This window comes from Leopardus geoffroyi, chromosome A3 (genome assembly GCF_018350155.1).
Source record: "Leopardus geoffroyi isolate Oge1 chromosome A3, O.geoffroyi_Oge1_pat1.0, whole genome shotgun sequence".
Taxonomy (NCBI): domain Eukaryota; kingdom Metazoa; phylum Chordata; class Mammalia; order Carnivora; family Felidae; genus Leopardus; species Leopardus geoffroyi.
The window spans coordinates 57,469,355-57,490,716 of record NC_059336.1 but is presented as its reverse complement, the minus strand read 5'-3'; the positions used below and the strand labels follow the sequence as shown (position 1 = coordinate 57,490,716).

The following is a 21,362-nucleotide window of genomic DNA, read 5'->3' as shown; positions in this document are numbered from 1 at the left end:
ACTCCGGTCACGCTTATCCAGAAACACACACCTGACTGTGGCCACCACACATCTGCTCAGTGACGGCCCCCTGAAGATTCTCATCCCCAGACTCTCCTTGAGAATATGGTACCTTCCATGGCAGAAGGGACTTTGCAGGCATGATTAAGTTAGAGCCTTGAGATGGGGAGATAACACTAGATGGTCTGGGTGGTCAGATCTGATCACATAGAACCTGAGGAAGGATCGTAGGAGGGGGGTCAGAGTCGGAAGGAGATGGCCAAGGAAGTTGGCATGACCGGCTCATGAGTCCAGACCTGTGAGCGGCCTCCAGAAACTAGAAAAAGTGAGAGCAGTCTCTCTAAAGAGCCTCCAGAAGGAATACAACCCTATCAGTCAGTACCTTGATTTCAACCCAGTGAAAGTGGTTTTAGACTGCTGACCTCCAGAAGCATAAGATGATGAGTCTGTGTTGTTGTTGCTAAGTTCTGGCTAATTTCTTACAGCAGCCATACGAAGCTCATACAGAGGGTCTTGTACTTGAGACAGGATGAGCAAGGGCTTGGCAGAGGACTAAGACCTCTTCCCCATCGGTGGTAACCGGGCTCACAGAGAGCAAGGGTTACATCCTCAACAGTGCTGGCTTTGAGTCAGACTCCCTGAGTAAAAATCCTGGCACCAGCATTTATTAGCAGTGTCATCTTGAATAAGAGGGCCTCTGTCTGCCTTTGTTTTCTCATCTGTAAAATGGGAATGATAACAGAACTTGCTCGAGAGGCTTGTAATGAGGCTAACTGACATAATCCACACAGGGAGCTTGCATAGCACCTGGCACAGCAGGGGTGCTATAAAGGTTGCTTGTTATTATACAAGCCCTCGGCTATGTCAAAGGCTTTGCTGTGTGTTTGTGGTTGCTGAATTTTACTAGGTTATTTAATAAGGCACCCTTTCTTTCGGGAACCACGTGAATTACGCATTCCTCCCACATATAAATCTAAAAGAAGTACCCACTCGTTCTGGGGACAGTGACATGGTAGCTAAATGCATGGTTCTTGACCTGATGGGGTCTTTGTTTTCTTTTAATAGGGGCACAAAAATAAATATACATTTTTTGTGTTTAAAAAACAGGTCTTTTTCTTGGAATGAAATATGTTCATGATTACCCGTTTAGGTCTTAATTCAGAGAGCCCTTAGGTTTGTGTTCTTTACCTATCCTTGTGCTCACAGTAGGAGGATTTTCCTAAAATACCAGCCATCTTCTCAAGGTCAGGAGGACTACACGCGGTGGTTGGGGGCAGGGTGCATTCAGGGTCCTTGTAGCTTTGAAGTTAGAATGTGGAAAACTTCACAGATCATGGCCAGCAATTGGTTTATGGCATGGTGGAAGGAGGACAGCTCACTCAAATTCTGCCTTCCTTCATTCTGGAACACCCTCTCTCATAATGAAGTCATTTGGTACTTTCTAGTCCCCATGTCTCTGTATATTTTTTTGTATCACTTAATTTATATCATGATAAGTGTACTCTTTAATGCTCATCCCCTATTACTCTACCCCCCCCCCCCACCTCCTCTCTGGTAACCATCAGTTCTCTAAAGAGTCTGTCCTTGGTTTGCCTCTTTCTCTCCCCTTTTTTCCTTTGCTCGTGTGTTTTGTTTCTTAAATTTCACATATGAGTGAAATCACAGGGTATTTGCCTTTCTCTGACTGACTTAATTCTGCTTAGCATTATACTCTTGTAGCTCTATCCATGTTGTTGCAAATGGCAAGATTTCATTCTTTTTTATGGCCAAATAATATTCTGTTGGATATATACATATCCAATGCACACATATACATACCACATCTTCTTTATCCATTCATCAGTTGATGGATACTTGGGCTGCTCCCATAGTTTGGCAATTGTAAATAACGCTGAAATAAACATAGGGGTTCATGTATCCCTTTGAATTAGTGTTTTTTTTTAATGTTTATTCATTTTTGAGAGACAGAGCGTGAGTGGGAGAAGGGCAGAGAGAGAGAGGGAGACACAGAATCTGAAGCAGGCTCCAGGCTCTGAGCTGTCAGCACAGAGCCCGATGTGGGGCTCGAACTCACAAACTGTGAGATCGTGACCTGAGCTGAAGTCAGACGCTTAACTGACTGAGCCACCCAGGCACTCCTGAATTAGTGTTTTTGTATCTTTTGGGTAAATACCAAGGAGTGAGATTGCTGGATCATAGGGTAGTTCTATTTTCAATTTTTGAGGAACCTCCATATAGTGTTCCACGGTGGCTGCACTAGTGTGCATTCCCACCAGTAGGGCACAAGGGTTCCCTTTCTCCACATCTTTGCCAACACATGTTGTTTCTTATGTTTTTGATTTTAGCAATTTCTGACAGGTGTGAGGTGATACCTCATTGTAGTTTTGATTTGCATTTCCCTGATGATGAATGACGTAGAGCATCTTTTCATGTGTCTGTTGGCCAACTGAGTGCCTTCTTTGGAGAAATGTCTGTTCATGTCTTCGGCCCATTAAAAAAATTTTTTATGCTTATTTTTGAGAGAGAGGGAGAGAGAGACTGAGCATGAGTGGGGGAGGGGCAGGGAGAGAGGGAGACATAGGATCCAAAGTATGCTCCAGGCTCTGAGCTGTCAGCACAGAGCCTGACATGGGGCTCAGATTCACGGACCATGAGATCATGACCTGAGCTGAAGTCGCGCTCAACTGACTGAGCCGCCTAGGCATCTTCTGCCCATTTTTTTTTTAAATAGATTGGTTTTTTGGGGTGTTGAGTTGTAGAAGTTCTTAATATATTTTGGATACAAACCCTTTGTCAGATATATAATTTGCAAATCTTATCCCATTCAGTAGGTTGCCATTTAGTTTTGTTGGTTGTTGCCTTTGCTGTGCAGAAACTTTGTATTTTGATGAAGACCCAGTAGTTTATTTTTGCTTTTATTTCCCTTGCCTCAGGAGACATAGCTAGAAAAAATGTTGCTACAGCCGATGTCTAGTATCTGTGTCTCTTTGGATGGAACCTGGGATGAGCTGTCATTGGGCTCATACTGAATTTTCCTCTGTGGTTGCCATCTGAGTGGTCAGGGGTAGCATTCCAGACAGGGAGATGAGCTTATGCACACGGTGAGGCAAAAAGACAATAAAGGGCAGGGTGTGGTGGGGAAATTACAGTTGAGCCATATGGTGTATGCTGGGTGGAGAGGCTGTGTGGGAGATGAAACTGGAATTGTCCACTGAGGAAAGAGTGTGAAGAGCTTTGGACGTCCAACTTAGGAGCATGAACTTGACCCTAAAGCCCTTCGCTCACCAGAGTGTGCACAGGTGCTCTATTAAAACAGATATATTCCGAGGGGAAATAAGGGCTCTGTAGTCCCAGAGTTTGGAAATGTTGGAGAAAACAAGAAAAAGGGCTTCTTTCCTCTTGGAGTTTCTCTGAGCCTATAAATACATTGGGAATTTTCTAGAAGCGCATACAGTAGATAGGTAGAAACGAGACCCGAAACTAAGGCTTTGGGATAAAAAAGAGTAAGTGGGTCTGGGAAATATTCAGGATGAGGGGTAGAAAACAATTGGTGACCAATTAGGTGGTGGGGTAGGGGGCACCGAGGAGGTGTGGCAGGGGAGAGAAGGCCAATGCCACTGCAGTTTCAAGTTCAGGGTTTTAGGCAATACCTTAGCATTTTAGGCACTGGAGGCATAGAGATGATGAAGCCGGTTTTGTGGGAAGACGACAGGTTTTGAATTTATCGTGGACTTGTTTTTGGGATGCTGGCAGGTGCCCGTGCCCATAGACTACAAAGCTGGGCAGAGCTGAGACGTTCAAGCCATAGGTACTGATGAAGACCTCCAGGGACAGTGGGGCTCCGATGACGCACGTCACGTTCACTTACACCGGTCAATCAATAACACTGTAGTGACTGGCAGAAGGGTAGAGCCGCCATTGAGCCCTTAAGTGCTGACACTCATATTCTGATTAGGATCCATGTCATGTTTCACTAGGAGCTGCATCTTTTCTTGCAGAATCACCGCCTGTGCAATGACTATGAATAAGTATGTTGAAGAAAACGTATCTCAAAAGTCCTACACGACCATCAAGTATTTCATGAAGATGCTGAGCAGCGTCAGCGAGACCCTGATCTTCATCTTCATGGGCGTGTCCACCGTTGGAAAGAACCACGAGTGGAACTGGGCCTTCGTGTGCTTCACTCTTGCCTTCTGTCTCATCTGGCGAGCGCTGGGTAATGGTGCTTGTTTCGCAAATGAACACTCAGACGAATGGGGCTCGCTTCTTCTTGTCCTCCCTTTGGCTGCTGCTCCTTCGTCTTCTTCCTTGTCTTCTCCCTCGCCCTCTCCTCCCCCTCTTCCCCATTCCTGATAGATGCTTTCCATCCCCAAGTACCTTCGTGACTATGCTGTAAGTCAGACTAACCTCTCTGGGCCTCTCTGAGTCCATGTTTTCTCCCGTTATCCTGCAACAACAAGGACGCATGCCTGAGAGCGGAGGTGCCGGGGAAGATCATGGGACTTAGATTAGATACCCTGCCCTTGTGCCACAGAAGCGCAGAAAATGAGTCTTCCTAGTTTCACGTCCCGGCCTCACACAGTCTGCTCTCTTTGGTTTTGCTTTTTGTTCTCAGGTGTCTTTGTCCTGACTCAGGTCATTAACTGGTTCCGGACGATTCCCCTGACCTTTAAGGATCAGTTCATCATTGCCTATGGAGGGCTCCGAGGTGCCATCTGCTTTGCGCTTGTGTTTCTCCTACCTGCTGCTGTGTTTCCTCGGAAAAAGCTGTTCATTACAGCTGCAATCGTTGTCATATTCTTTACTGTCTTCATCCTGGTGAGTAAGTTTCTTTGTTCCGGCAGAGTCTGTCTGGTTACCAAGAGGAGACCAGATCTTTCAGGCTATCATAATGTACTCCTTTTGCAGGATACAAAGTGGCAAAGGTGGGTTGGAACTTTGGCAGTCGTGACGTTAGGGAAAGTGCTATCTTCTCATGTCACCTGATGGTACAGGACCCTGGGAGAATCCAGTTTGTTCGCTTGCCCCCCCCCCCCACAGGAATTCTTATTTAAGGAAACTCAGCTAAGTGATCTAAGCTTACTACTGGAAACTTATGAACTGAGCTTGCTAACCCTTGTCATTTGTCTTACTCTCTGACCTAGTAAATGTGCTCGTTAAATGCTACTTGTGTGATGACCTTCCCACAGCAATTTGACATTAGTTGACTGCATAGCAGTGTGTCCCTGCAAATGATGGGCGGTGTGAATACATGTTTAGTATCAGGAGGCAGAAAGTGTGGTAGGAAGAACACAGGCCCGTGTCAGGATCCTGACTTCGCCAACCAGTCTCTTTAAGTTAATGAGCCAGCCCTTAGGAGATTATATTTCGCAGATACTCACTTAGTAAATATGTATTGGGACTCCTACGATATGCCAGACAGTGCTCTGGGGGCTTAGGATCCGTGACTGAACAAAACACAGAAATATCTCTGTCCTTGTGAACTTAGCATCCCAGAGGGGATGGCAGAAACTAGACCCTAGACATGGCGAGTGAGTAAATTATAGAGTATGTAAGAAGGTAAAAGGTGCTATATAAGGAGAAGTAAGGGCTCAGGCGAGGGTGGAGTGGTAAATGACAGGGAGTTGCGGTTCTTTTTAAAATTATTTTTAATGTTTATTTTGAAAGAGAGAGAGAGAGCGTGTGCACAAGTGTGGCAGGGTCAGAGACAGAGGAAAGAGAGAATCCCAGGCAAGGTCCACACTGTCAGCACAGAGCCCGATGTGGGGCTCAAATTCACCAAACCATGAGCTCGTGACCTGAACCAAGATCAAGAATTGGACGCTTCACCTACTGAGCCACCCAGACGCCCCAGGGGAGTTGCAGTTCTAAATAGAGTCGTCATGGAAGGCGACACTGGATCAAATGACACTGGATCAAAGGCTGGTAGGGGGTGAAGGAATTAGCTGAGCTGAAGAACATTCTGGACAGGTAGGACCATAGGTCTGCAGGCAATGTGTTCCTGGCCAGTGTGGCTGGAGGGATGGGGGATGAACACGGTGAGGGATGGGGGATGAACACAGAGGACGCAAGGTCTTTGGGTCTGAGCAGCTAGGAGGGGCGACTTGCTCTTAAGTGAGGAGGGAAGGGTGTGGGTGGAAGGGATTGGACTCGATTACATGCAACGCCAGGTTAGGGGTGCTGCATAAGCCTACAAGCAGAGGGATGAGCAGGCAGGGTCCTGAGCTGGGATTCAGGAGATAGCTTGGTCATCTGCAGAGAGCTGGTGTTGGAAGCCGTGAAACCGGACCTGTTGCCAAGGGAGTGAACATATATATCAAGGAAGCCAATATACGGGACCAGCAACTGGTCTCTGGGGCAGCCCAACTCTAAGACACCGGGGAGAAGAAGGAGGTAGCCAAGGACACTGAGAGCAAGTGATAATGACAAAGGGGGAAACCCAGGAGGTACTTTAAAAAAAAAAAAAAAAAAAAAACTTTGTTCAACAGTTCATCACAGAATGCTTCCTAGCTGCCTCACTCAGGTCTAAGCTCTTCTTATAGTATCTCATTCGATCCTCATAACAATTCTATGGCACAAAACTCTAGGACTCACTGTTACTAACCCCATGTTACAAAGGGGGAAACGGAGACACTGAGCCTATGCTTAAGTCGCTTTCCTAAATTTACATGCATAGTAAAAGGTGGTGCAGAGACCAATTTGGTCTTGACTCTCAATAAAGTACATAATAAGCATTCAGTATTGTGACTCATTGTGCTCCTTTTCCTCCCGCTGATCAGTTCCCCAAAAAGCAGTTCATCCTTTATCCGTTCATACCTCCCAGTCCTGGGGACAGTGGGTTGTCCTGTCTGAGGAATCCTGGAGAAGAATGCCTTGGGCGACCCTTTCCTAAGTCAAGAAGTAGCCATTTTTTGTTACTGTCTTTGTCCTCAGCACCTTCAGACTGCTGGTACCCATCAGTGACCCTGTGCCAGGTATTCAGACAAGGACTTTCCTCTGTATATTATCTCATCTGCACAACAAACCTTTGAGCACGAGCCCCATGGGGCTGAAAGAGAGAAAAGAGACTGACTCAAGGACACACATAGGCGAATGACAGAAGCTAAGGTTAAGCCTAGGACTCTGACCCCACCGACGAGCTCAGAATGACTGAAGTCCATTGACTTCACTCAGAGAAGACATTACCTATCAGATTATGATTCATAACAGTGCCGGTTATAGTCACACATACTAGTTGTGGTTCAAATATCCCATGTTGGCTTGAGTCCCCTTCTTAAGCTCAGTGAGTCACCTGGGGGTATACAGGAGAAGCAAACTGACCTTGTCTTTATCTCTTTGCAGTGGTGTTTACAGGATTCTTGTAAAAAGTCATCCAATTTGCTACCCCCACACGTTACCTGAGGCAAAATTGTGCATTGAATCCATTTTGCCTTGAGCGTTTTAATCTCTCCGGAGCATCCATCCTGGAGCATCCAGCTCGAGGGGAAAAGTCAGGCGAGAGTGAGTGAACTACTGCCTCTCCTAGGCCAGCTGCCCTGTCCTTAGCACTCCTAGCGAGCCCTGCCAAGGCTTAGTCAGTACTCTGGACTCCTCCGTGCCCTCAGAACTTAAGGTGTCGAATACAAAAATAGAACCAAGTCAGCCTGGGGTAACTAGGAACTAGGTCATTTGGAGATGAATATATCAGCTGCTATTAATTACCTACACAAGTGCTTCTCAAATACCTATAGTGCAGAACCAGCCCCCTCCCCCGACATCAGGGGCACATGCTTTTGTAAAATATAATGAAAAGGACTAAGGGGTGCCTGACTAAGGTGGCTCAGTCAGTTGAGTGTCCAACTTCAGCTCAGGTCATGATCTCACAGTTTGAGAGTGCGAGCCCCCATCGGGCTGGCTGCTGTCAGCATAGTGCCCGCCTCAGATCCTCTGCCTTGCTCACTCTCTCTGCCCCTCCCCTGCTCACACTACTCTCTCTCTAAAATGAATAAACATTAAAAAAAAATGACTAGGGGCGCCTGGGTGGCGCAGTCGGTTAAGCGTCCGACTTCAGCCAGGTCACGATCTCGCGGTCCGTGAGTTCGAGCCCCGCGTCAGGCTCTGGGCTGATGGCTCAGAGCCTGGAGCCTGTTTCCTATTCTGTGTCTCCCTCTCTCTCTGCCCCTCCCCCGTTCATGCTCTGTCTCTCTCTGTCCTAAAAATAAATAAACGTTGAAAAAAAAAATTAAAAAAAAAATGACTAAATAGGAAGATGTAATTCAGGAGAGGACATACAAAATACAACCTCAAATGTTTTAGTTATTAGAGTCAACAGGCATAAGATTGCATTTCTACAATCAGAACAAACATAACATAGGGAAAAGGAAAGTATTACAGAAAAGTGTACAGTTATTCAATGAATGTGTGTATATAGGTGATTAATATAGAGTGCCATTATTATGCTTATAGTATCTTGGCTTTTTGGAATTGTAAATCAACCAAAAGATACAGGTGAACTTGACATACCCATATTTAAAGCCTACACACCCAGTTTGAATGAACAGCATGTATATCCAGACTTAACTGCGATTAACAGAGTTTTTGATGCGACAAATGAAAAAACACCGGCCACAAACAGAATAGTTTAGATGTATTTGCTATATTTGGTATAGTAGGTATATCAAATTAACCCTTCAGTGATGGAGATATTTGGGGGTCAACATTTGGGAGTCTGTAAGCATACACCATGGATAGTCTTCTCCTCTGATTCGGCTTAAGGATAACCTGGCAAAGCTCTCTCTGATGCCCCTGAAGGAGAGGAATTTCTGTAGTTCCATACTTCCCATAATCTTCCTGTCACTGTTGTTTGCCCACCCTTTTGTGTGCACAGATTGGAGACTAATGTATCTGGCTCTTTTTATTTTTATTTTTTAATTTTTTTTAATGTTTATTCATTTCTGACAGAGTGGGAGGGCAGAGAGAGAGAGGCAGACACAGAAACTAAAGCAGGCTCCAGGCTCTGAGCTGTCAGCACAGAGCCAGATGCGGGGCTTGAGCCCACAAACCATGAGATCATGACCTGAGCCACAGTTGGACGCTTAACCGACTGAGCCACCTAGGCTCCCCTGAATCTAGTTCTTAAGAGCCTCTGGGTTATGAACACACACATGCACACACACACAAATGCACACACACTTCCTTAAGAGAGGATATTTTTTCCAGAATACATCCATAATTAAGGGACTCGGGGAAAGAAACCTGGAAGAAAATACTTAAATGGATTATAAACATACTAGAGATAATTATAATATATGCATAAAATTGTGCCTTCTGATTAAGGGCTATGCATTCTTTCTCAAATGACAACTTTTATGTTGATGGATCTATCATGAAACCTCAAAATGCCTTCCCCTGTTATTTCACTATTTCTTATATGATGAGCGCCTCCGTTCTAACACTGTTGAGTTATCAGCACTATATTCTAAAATAGAATTCCACGTGACATGGTTTATTGTGTGACACCGAGATTTATAAGGAGAATTTTAGCGTTCCTTGAGTCATGGTGATAATTAGAGAAGGTTGCCTCTTTATGAAACACATTAACATGTTACCAGAGTACAGTCTTGCTTGTGGAATATTGAATGAGTAAACAATCTGATCCCTTGAGCATGTGAATTCATTTTCTTTTAGATAAGATAGGTAATGAAAATATAAGCTGTCTCTCCTGTTTTAAAATTATATTCAAGATTGGGGATGAGGTAGAGTCCAGTAGTAGAAAGCATAGACATTGGGGTCAGGCTGTCCTGGCCAGTCTCTTTCAGTCTCCACTGCAGATAAGTGTTGTTGTAAGTCGTTGTTCAGAACTGTAAAGCATCTGAGATTTTACCCTGTTTGCAAGTTAACAAGTTTAACCTGCTTGTCACATTTCCACGGATACTTGCAGACGACTCCATGAATTAGAGAAGTCAGAGAAGATTCTGACTCGTGAATCAGAGACAAGGGGCTTTCTCGCACATGGCCAAAGGAGTAGCCGGAGCTTCGTGTTGGTTTGTGTCAGCGTTCCATCCCCCGGGGTTTCCCCACAGAGGACTCAGAATGGAGGTCTGCACGTGTGGTGCGTGGCAGGAGACGGGACACAGTCACTGAGCTTGAGGCTCTATCTCTCTTTGTCTTGAGGGGGATATTACCTCATCCCTCAATGTTGCTTGTTGCAAATGCAACCCTGAAAAATGGCCTGGGTAAAAGTGGTTGAGGCCCCGCATTATTGGTACCCCCTGCAAGAATGGGTGGGACACTCAGGATCTGAGGTGGGCTGGCCTTTTTCAACAACAAGTATCTCTGCTGACTTAGCCTCTCAAACTGGGCCAATGATGCCAACTATTTTATAGATATTGCGAGGACCTTCAAGTGTGCTTTGATTTGTTAAATGAATGGTCATATTTAAGATATGTATGTAGTGTAACAGTGACACCTTCCATATTTAATTAACATACATCATTACTAAGTGAGTGGGGAGGGGGCTATGAAATTAACAAAAATTCATTCTGGTCCTACAGTAAAATGACAAGATGATCAGGAATTTTTAAGATAAGAAAAAAAAAAGTAGGTGAATAATTTAGGATGCGGGAGAAAGCACAAAGATAGTTCCAAGGGTTTGTGACTGAGCAACCAGGTGAGAGAAGGCGATGTTTAAATTAATACCGGGGGTGGGTATTGGGTTTGAAGGGTGGGGAACCAGGTGTTCAGTTTTGGACAGGTACATTTTGGATATGAATATTTGCCTATTAGGCATCTAAATGGAAATATTGACTAGGCAATTATATATATATGGGTCTAGAATTTATGAGAAGCTGTCTCCTCACTGAGAGATAGAAATTTGAGACTCTGGTATATACATGGTTTTTAAAGCATGAGTCTGGAAGAAACTATTCAGGAGCAAGCATAGGAGGAATACAGAAGAGGAGGCCTATCCACATTGAGAAGTCAAGAAAATGTTTAGGAACCAGCCTAGGAGAATGAGAAAGGTGAATAGTAAAGTGGGGGAAAGATCAAGAGGGGCTCATCCAGAAGTCAAGTGAAGAAAGTGTTCAGGAAGGAGAGGGTTCTGGTAACTGTGATAAAGGGGGTGCATGGTCAAGTGAGATGGGAGCAGAGAGTGGACTGTTGGATGCAGCAAGTCTGTGATGAGTGGACATCTTCACAAGAGTGCTGGGGTTCGATGGTGAGGAAACACCAGTCGATTGGATTCCAGGGAGAAGGATAAAGAGAGATCGAAGACAGGAGACGTAAGTAAGGCAAGTCTGTTGAGATCTGGGAGAGGAAAGGGGTAGTAGCTAGAAGGGACTGTGTGGGCTTTTGTTTGTGTTTTTCAAAGTAGGAGCTATAGTAGCATGCCTGAATGCTGGTACAGTAGAGAGAAACATTGATGGCACAGTAAAGGGAAAGACTTGGTTTAGGGGAAGAGACAGACAGATGATGGTCAGATACCAGGCAACGTGGTTAAGCTCAGAAAGAAATGTAAACAGAAGCCGGGAGACTGGGGGGTGAAGAGCGTGAGCACCGTGTGAACACTTTTATGGTTCTTGCCCACTTATCCCATTCAAAAATAAATACTGTGTGTGCAACTGGGTTTACGATCTCTGTGATCAAGTTTGTAATGTGAGCACGGCCTTACATAGGATATGGGCTACGCATAGCAATGATAGCGCCATTTTTTTTTTTTTTTTAATTTTTTTTTTTTCAACGTTTATTTATTTTTGGGACAGAGAGAGACAGAGCATGAACGGGGGAGGGTCAGAGAGAGGGAGGCACAGAATCAGAAACAGGCTCCAGGCTCTGAGCCATCAGCCCAGAGCCCGACGCGGGGCTCGAACTCACGGACCGCGAGATCGTGACCTGGCTGAAGTCGGACGCTTAACCGACTGCGCCACCCAGGCGCCCCATATAGCGCCATTTTTTAATGAGAGTTTCCTCAAGTTGTTCTGGAAATTGTCTGCTAAATCAGCAAAGAAATAGAAGGTAGTTCCCCCCCCAACCTCCTTTTTTTTTTCTTTTTTTTTTTTTGGTAAAATTTAATTAAAACCAACCAACCAACTCATTTTCTTCCAAAAGTTTAAACCAAAAGAATGCTCATTACTTAATCAGACAGCAGTTCTTTTTCATGACTTGTTACTGGGAACAGAAGCAGGCAGGGTGGGTGGAAACAGGGGTGGCACCAGGTAGAAAACAAGGCTCACCTCGCCGTCCTTCTGTTTGCACCTGCTATTAAATATTCCCTTCCATGGGGTCTGGCCCTGCGGTGTTATGTTCGTTGTGCCAAAGCCGAATGAATGGGTGAACATTTTACTCATACTTTGCAGATGCGCTTTTCAGTGGTTTGATGGAGAACCAAGGGGTTTCTTCATTTTGTTTTTAACCCACACGGATGGTAACAAGCTGATCAGGTTGCTTCCCAAGTGACCTAAATTAGAAATTTTCCAGTGTGGTAAAATGAGGTGACTTCTCAAGGGTTAGTTGTTGTCGTTGTTGTTGTTTTCCCCCTTTGTTTCTCTCAACCCAAGACCCAGGGCTCCTAGAAGAGAGCATCCAGCTTGGGGAACTTAATATGACATATGCAGATGCCACATACTCTGCCTCCAAAATAGATGGACTGAGGAAGGAAGGAAGAAGGGAAGGAGAGGAATCTATCAAATAATTCCTGTTGACATGACATGACAACTGCAAATACTTCAAAGAGCAAATAGGAGACTCTTAAAGGAGCTGTTTAAGAACAGGTTGTCAAAATATTGTACCAGTGATCCATTGCATATAACCAATAGATTTTATTAATTATAAACTAAAATAAGTGGTGTTTTTGGAAACTGGATTTGCCCTAAGCACCAGACCGCACTTGCTTCCTGTAGTTGATCAGTTTTCTTTTATTTGTAGCAGTACATTAACTTCTAGATTATATGTCTGGTGGAAGGAGTCCACATGTGGATCGGGGCCCATGTCCTGTCTTTATTTTTATGTCCCCTATATTACAATGCCTGGGCCCTTGTTTATTTTTTTACTAAATGGATACTGATAGAAAAAAAGCATGAAAACAACCGCTAGTGTCCTTAGAACACATTAGATAGTTTCTACATGACACTGATTTTGCTGATTTTTTTTTTTCCTGGAGTGATTATTAAATCAGTGTTTTCATGGAATCTCAAATTCAATGGAATCACCCATCTCTGTAAACCACGTGTTTACACCTATTTTCATTTATAGAAGTTAAAGATTACAGAATACTTGTTGATTGGAAAACTGTGTATCACCTCATATTATTTCAGAGTGACAGACTGAAATGCAAATTGAACATAATGTGTGTCTTATATACCAAATTTGGTCAAAATGAGTTCACACTCCAGAAAGTTAAACTTAAAAATACCTGAAGCTGGATTGATAGAACACAGTGGATAACCTCCTTTAAAAAGTGTGTGTGTTTCTCCCTCTCTCTCTGACCCTCCCCCACTCACACTCTGTGTATCTCTCTCTCTCTCTCACAAAAGTAAACATTAAAAAAATTTTTAAAAAAGGTGGGGAGCACCTGGGTGGCTCAGTCGGTTAAGGGGCTGACTTCAGCTCAGGTCATGATCTCACGGTTCATGGGTTCAAGCCCCATGTCAAGCTCTGTGCTGACAGCTTAGAGCCTGGAGCCTGCTTCAGATTCTGTGTTTCCCTCTCTCTCTGACCCTCCCCTGCTCATGCTCTGTGTCTCTCTCTCAAAAATAAATAAACATTTTAAAAAAGTTTAAAAAGTGTGTGTGTCACAGTTTATATTATCAAAAACATTCTCAAAGACATGTGGAAAGGCAAGACAAAATCAAATACATGGCAGGGAACATATCTCAATATGTGTATCCACCCCCCCAAAAAACCCAGTTACCATCCCCCCCTTTCATATGTTCCCCATGCCAAGAAGGGCCACCCATCTGCCTACCATGCAGCAGACTTGGGGATCTTCCTTGACCCCACATTTTCACCACCTCCTTACCTGGCCTGTTTTAGAGATAGTATCTCATAATTTTAAGTCTATTAACTGATTGTTTTGATATCTGTAACTTCCTCCTCATTCTTCTTTTTCTAAGTTTTCCTGGCTATCTGTACTCTTCCAGACTAATTTAGAGCCAGCCTCTTAAGTTCTGTTAGTAAAAATACTTTGGAGTATGTTACCGGAATTTTATTGCATGTACTGAGATAAAATTGTCAGGATCGTACTGTAATGTAATCCCATCTAGGAACTGTGTCTTTTTAAAACTCAAATATTTTAAATATCCTTTATTAATTTTTATGGTTATTTTTATAAAGGTTTTGTGCATTTCATGATGGGAGCATATATTTCATAATATGCATATGTGGAGTATATAATATATAGTATCTATATAGTATACTAGCGTATATTTTATATATTATTATATACTGGCACACACTAGTATTATATATATGTGTTCTTTCATGTAAGTGTTCTGTTTCTTTTTTTAAATTAGGATATGGGATAGATTTTGTATGTGGATTTTGTGTCTAGTGACTTTATTAAACTTTCTTGGTATTTTTTAATGAAAAAAGATCGTCTTAGATATTTTAGAACAAAAACTAGATCGCTCACGAGCAACAAAAATCTTGTTATTTCATTTTTATTATCTCTACTTCTTACCTGTTTGTCTCTTATTAAATTGGCTGGGACATGCCGAACTGTGTCAAATAGCAGATAAGGAGTATCCTTGTGTTATTTCTAGTTCTAATGGAAAGGCTTTTAATGTTTAATGATTAAGTCAGATGTTCACTACAGATTTCTGGCAGATTTTTTTTTTTTATATTAAGGATATTTTTTTCTTTTCTTAGATTACTAAATACCTTATGGTTCTGTCCATTTTTCAAGTTCGCAAACGTGCCCAAACCCCTCTGTACCCTTTCTCACTGCTGATTCTTTGCTCGTGTTTGGTCCTGCTACGATACGCTTCCAATGTCTTGTAAGACTGTTATCCAGTATTCCCTTTCCAGGAAGCCTTCCTGGATGGGCTTCCTGGTTATCTCTCATTCTTCCTTTTGCCTACTTTATAACTGTTTTTGGTGTATCCTTCTCTCTGTAAAATTACAAAGTCCTAGAGCTGAGTGCCTTAACTGTGTCCCAAATGCCCAAGACCCTAACATCTGTGCAGAAGTTCAATAAAGTGGTTTTAATAAAGTAATGAATATAAGAATTACTGAAAAGTGTTCTATGGGTACTGCAAGTAGGTGATTCCTCTGACTTGGGTAATACTTTACTATTTCTTAGAATTTCTTTCTTTCTCTGTTTCTTAGAATAACTTACTTAGGGTCTGTTTGCAACGTCTTGTACTTTGTCCATTGTTGTGTTTCTAGTAGAGGAGGGTATCTTTTGTTAGTTATCAAAGCTTAGAAGAATAAAAGTGATTCTTGAATTTTTAACTTAACTTTATAAGAAGATACACTTTTTTTTTTTTTCCTACGTAGGGAATTACTATCCGACCGCTGGTGGAATTTCTAGATGTGAAGAAGTCCAATAAGAAACAGCAAGCGGTCAGTGAAGAAATCCATTGCCGGGTAAGTGTTAATGTAATGTAATGGTTGAAATGATAAGAGAAAAAATTGTTGGATTCGGTCGACCACTTGATATTAAGGTGTTCATTTCCTGAAGGAGAGGGAAATGGCAAAGGATAAAAGGGAAGGGGGGCCAAGGAAGGCATGAGTAGGGGGAATAGAACGAGCACAACCCCAGAGTGGCTTCTCCAAATTGACCCGCTAGACCTCTTGGGAATAGGGGCACAAGAAATCCCTCTTGTTACTTCATTCAACCTGAAAACGTTTCTGCTGGAAAACTATCACTGTATTTCATTATTTTCCAAAATTATGAGCAAAGTGTTACGATGAGAAAACTAACCTGAGAATTGCCTACTATTGATATAATACACATCAATTTGTTTGGAGGTGCATTATTGTTTTGTGGCTTGCAGTAAAAACAAAACAAAATGAGCAAACAACCCAACAACAACAGCAAACAAAACAAAAAATGATCCGCATCTTCAGAGTTTAGAAGTGGTGGCAGTAAAGTGGAAATTAGTGATTTCAGGTAACAATTAATCAAGAGCCTGCTTTTTCCGTTTTAGTTTTTTGATCATGTGAAGACTGGGATTGAAGATGTTTGTGGACATTGGGGTCACAACTTTTGGAGAGACAAGTAAGAAGGTCTTGCGCCATTATATTCTGAAGTGGCTCTGGCTCGCTCTGGAAGCAGGGCTTACTGAGCTGTGTTACTTTTCTGAGTTGCACACCTTTCCTGCGCTGTGCCAGCCTCTGTCCTTTAAGATAAAGTTCAACAACCACAGACACCTAGAACAAGATAGAAGCTTACTTTTCTCTTCTGTAAAAAGCCAGAGCTCTGTAGACCATGTAGGCATTAATAGGTGAGCTCCGCTCCACGGACCGCTTGTGGTTCTCGGGACCCTTCTGTCTAGGTGAATCCACCAACAACTTCCGTTTCCAAGGTTGCCTCTTAGACCAGAGTGGCTGCTGCAGCATTAATCATCATGCACACATTCCAGGCTGCACGTAGGAAGAAAGATAATGAAGAGACAAGGAATATGTACCAGCTTCCTCTGAAATGGAGCTGTCCGAAGCTTTCACAGAATTCTTCCAGTTACACACATGGCCTGGCCCTATAGGAACAGGGCTCCGTCACGTGGGCAGTTCTCACTGCACAGGAGGCTGAGGAATGTAGTCCATTTGGTTAAAAACTGAGGGTTCTGTTACTGTCTGTTCTCCCACGCTTGTTGAGGGGCCTTGTCCAGTGCAGAGCTTCAGAGCACCTGAGGATATAAATAGAATAACACGCATTTTACAAATAGATTTAAAATACAAATAACAAAGGCTTTTCAATCTACACTTACACGAAATATTGTGTGTGCTTATGTAAATGTGTCTGTCTCTGTCCGTTTTTGTTTGTTTCTTTGTCCTTGTTTTGTTTTGTTTTGTTTTAACCTTTAAAGTCTCTGCGGTGGATAAAGAAGATTCAGTGCTTCTCAAGGATCTTAGAGTTGAAATGGACAAGGTACACTAGCCAGGCAGAATTAGGTACAGAATTAGGTACGTGCTTTCATATTAACTGAAAACCGGACTTATGGGATCAAGCAGTAAGGATTAGTGTGACAGCAGGGCTGGGGACCACAGAATGGAGGAGCCAGCCCACCCGACCACCAGGAGCTGATCGTGCACCTTCACTGCCATCCACACGGGTAGGTTGAGTCAGCCATGGCAGGAGTTTGCCACGGAACTAACAAATGCTCTGAACCAGAGCCTTTTTCTGGTTTGTCATAAAACAATTTGTTAACACTTATCAGCCCATCACTGTTGAGGAAAGCCTTTTGAAAGAGACAAGACAGACAGACAGATTTAAACTATATTTTGGTAGATTCCTCTGCTGCTTGCCTTTGCTTGCCTGACTTCCTAGATCCCCTCCCTCTCCCTGCTAACTTACGTGAAGTTGACCAACATACCAATTTATGTAGTTTCACATAAGGGAGTTTTTGCGTACTTACTGTTTGTTTACATGTTCTGACATGGTATTGGATTACACGAGAAATCTAAACCATGAACTCAGGACTTTAAAATTTTGCAATAAATAGAGGTAACAACACAGACACCCAGCAAACCGGTGTGTGTGTGTATGTGTGTGTAGGTATGTATGTGTGTGTGTGATATCATTAGGTGATCAAATGAGTTACAGAGACTCTAAGTTCGAGAGCAACCTTTACAAACCTGGCTACACTTTTCTATTAATGTAGAAAAGTTCCTTGGACCTTTTAGTGGACCTTGGTGGACCTTTTAGTAACCTTTCGTGTTACTTTATTAAGTAAAGAAAAAATATTTTATTTGTCTGGAGAGAGTGCCCAGTTAGCCACATGGGAGCACAAAGTAATAAAGCAAACTGAAATCTCCATCGTAAAAATATGGAGAAAAATGGCCATTTATCTTGGGCAGGATTTTACATTTTTTGCAGGCAGGAGGTAGATGAGAGAACCCACCCATCTCCGTTGTGACTTTCTACGCTACCCTACTTTACATCCCTGGGACCTTCCCAACAAACATGGATCCTTGTCTTCACCAAGCCAGCAGTACAGACTTTTCTGCCTTTCTCTCTCTCTTGTTTTCTCAGCCCGGCCCGTTTTCCACTTGTATCCTCCCTTTCCACCCGACCACTTTTCTCCCTTCTCTAGGCACCCCTTCCTTCCCTGGAGGGACAGGAGAGTGTAGTAGCCCATAACGGTTGGTTCCTTTCCAAAGGGGCAATGAAATTAAAGATTTATACCACTCCTCTGCCTCCCAAACAGGGGGAAGTAGACACGAGTAGATAGATGTAGGCATCAGGTCCGCAGCCGCTGGGACAGTGGTAGGAGGGATTGGTGGACCCTGTGATTCTGTGGGTTTGATCTGGAACAGCAGAGAAAAGTCTGGCTACATCCTGTCTTGCAGGCAGAGATACTCTGTCTCTGGGGTACTGGAGTCTGCTCCAGACTGATTTCTACATGCTGCCAGGGTAATTGGACCATAAATACTAAAGAGGGCAGAGCCAACTCTGATTTCCTGTCCCAAAGGTGGTATTGCGTTGTGTCTCACGTTTTTCTCTGCAGTGTGCATACTTCATTTCAGTCCTGTATATTTCCATGCCTCATATTCTCCAGGTAGATTTCAAATACTTCTCTGGACTGTCAAGTACATTGTATGTCGCAGGTAGAGCAGGGAAGTGGGTGTGGGGGTGGAGGAATTTGGTGCTGACGCAGGCCATTTTTAAAATTAGCTTTCCACAGATCCTATCTCTGGTATGTACATGATTGTTGATGTTAAAGATCACATATAAAGAAGTGGATTGTTTCAGGTATGTTGGGTATCTTTCCATTTCGTCTGGAATCCTTATGCTGTAAATTTCTAGTGGTCTTGCCAGAGAATTCTTGAGGCATTTGATGCTTTGAGGAAGGGTAAGGCACAATCCTTTGAGTAGGGAAGTTTCTCAGACTTGGTAAAAGTTGCCTAATGATGGCGAAAGGAAGAAAGCACCTAGGCGTGGCTTGGCAGAGAAATGAAAGGTGTGGAAATAAAGAAAAGAAAGTACATATTTCCTATGTTAAATAGATCAGATGTCATTGCCCTTGATGTTAATTCTTCTGTTGATCTCTACTGAAAAGCTAAAGCAATAATAAAAATAACAGAAGTTTAAAAAGAGGTGTTGCTGTGGGCACCTGGGTGGCTCAGTTGGTTAAGAGTCCGACTCTTGATTTTGGCTTTGGCCCTTGTCTCACAGTTTGTGAGATCGAGCCCTGCACTGGGCTCTGTGCTAACGACACAGAGCCTGTTTGGGATTTCTCTGTCTCTGTCTCTGTCTCTCTCTTCCCCTACTTGCTCTCTCTCTCTCTCTCTCTCTCTCTCTCAAAATAAATAAATAAACGTTAAAAAAAATACAGTGAAAAGATGTGCTGCTGATGCCAGGAGTCCTGGCCTAATGGGCCTAACATGAAGTTGAGAATAAACGGAGAAAAAAGTTAGCTGTGTGTTTAGTGTTTTGGCCCCAGTGGAAAGGATGGCTCTCTTTAATTATTCATAGCCCTCCAGTATAGAACAAAGGACTAGTACCAAGAATGTGGGTTCACATTGTTTCCTTTCATAGCACAGGTGTACCTATAAACCTCTTTGGGCTTATGGTGATCACTGTAATGCATTTCTTTCTTTCTCAACAAATATTTATTGCATGCTGTTTTGCTTACCTGTTGGGATAATAATGTTACATAATAAACTGCCCTGATATACAGCTGTCCAAACAACAGTCACATTATGAAAGCATATGAGTCATGCATCTGAGAGTCCAGGATCTGGGGCTGCGCCGCGCTGATGCGGACAGGTCTTGCTAATGCTTCAGGGGGTTGGCTAGTTGTCAGCTCATCCTGGTTGGCCTTCTTGTATGTGACTGGAGTAACAGAGCTCTGCTTCGTGTGGCATTCACCTTTGTCCTGGGACTCATGAGTCACTCCATGCATGTCCTTCTCATAGTAATTGTGAAAACAAAAGAGATAAGCTTCAATACGCAAGCGCAAGCCAACAAGTCTGTTTTAAGCCTCTGCCCCAATCATCACGTCTGCTGTAGCCCACTGACCAGAGCAAGTAACGTTATTGGGGCCAGTGGCAGGAAACAGGACAGCACAGGTCACCTAGGCCGTGGCGGAAGGACATTGCCAAGTAATATGGCAGAGGGTGTAGATACAGGGAGGAATCGAGGCAAAAGATCTCTTCTACCATCCATGCTTATAGTGTACCAGGCACTGTCCTAGGCACTGGTGATACAGGAAAAAGTGGAAAAAAAACAAAAACAAAAACAAAAAGTCTCTGCCCATATATACCATTCTAGTGCTAGGGGACAGAAAGCAAGATAAATAAATTATATAGCATGTTAGAAAATGATAAATGGTATGGAGAGAAATCTATCTGGGAGGTAGAATGGGAAGTTAGGAGGGTGGGAGGGAGACAGCATGCATTTCTAATGGGATGGATGGGAAAGCCTTTTGGAAAAATGGCTCTTAAGGAAAGACTTAAACGGGGGTCTGCAACTGTGGGGCAGGGGTGCTCCTGTGGAAGGAATAGTGGCTACAAAGCCCCACAGGTGGGAGTAGAACTGCCAGTTTCCAGGGCAGGAAGGACACCAGTGAGGCTGGATGTGAGCAGCACAGTGCTAAGAGGTACAGCTCCAAACTGTGTAGGGCCCCCAGGTCGCTGTACATTTACTCAAGAGAGATGCGGCGTTGTTGTGTGGTTTGACTTAACGTTTTACCAGGTTCGCTCTGGCTTCTGTGTTGAGGGTAGTCTGGAGGAATGCGGTGGTGGAAGCAGGGAGACCAACTGGGTGCCTGTTTCAAGAATCCACTGAGAGGTGATGACGTCTGGCATCAGGGTGGATCCAAGAGATAGGAGGATAGAAGTGCCGAGGCATGGTGGGATTGTGTGTGTGTTCTGATGGTGGCACTAACAGAAATTTCTGGTAGAGTGGACATGGAGTATTAGTTTGCTAGAGTTGTTAGAGTACCACACATTGGGTGGTTTAAACAGTAGAAATTTAATTTCTCACAGTTCTGGGGGCTAAAAGTCCAAGATCAAAGTAATCAGTAGATTTGGTTCTTTCTGAGGGCTATAAGTAAAGCATCTGTTACAAGCCCTTCTCTTTGGCTTGTAGATGGCCGCCTTCTGCCTCTCTACATGGTCTTCCCTCTGTGTGTGTGTCTGTGTCCAAATTTCCTCTTACTATAGAGACACCAGTCATATTGGATTGAGACCTGACCTAATGACCTCATTTTAACTTAATC

At 43.4% G+C, this 21,362-nt stretch overlaps 1 protein-coding gene across 1 annotated transcript in view; it reads left to right on the top strand.

Moving 5' to 3' along the window:
- SLC9A2 (solute carrier family 9 member A2) overlaps positions 1-21,362 on the top strand; it is a 101,426-nt gene that overhangs the window by 64,340 nt on the left and 15,724 nt on the right. Inside the window, exons 4-7 of the mRNA XM_045445570.1 lie at positions 3,999-4,216; positions 4,616-4,818; positions 15,475-15,564; positions 16,128-16,198. Of these exons, the coding sequence (XP_045301526.1) occupies positions 3,999-4,216; positions 4,616-4,818; positions 15,475-15,564; positions 16,128-16,198 (582 nt within the window). The remainder of the gene's footprint in view (positions 1-3,998; positions 4,217-4,615; positions 4,819-15,474; positions 15,565-16,127; positions 16,199-21,362) is intronic.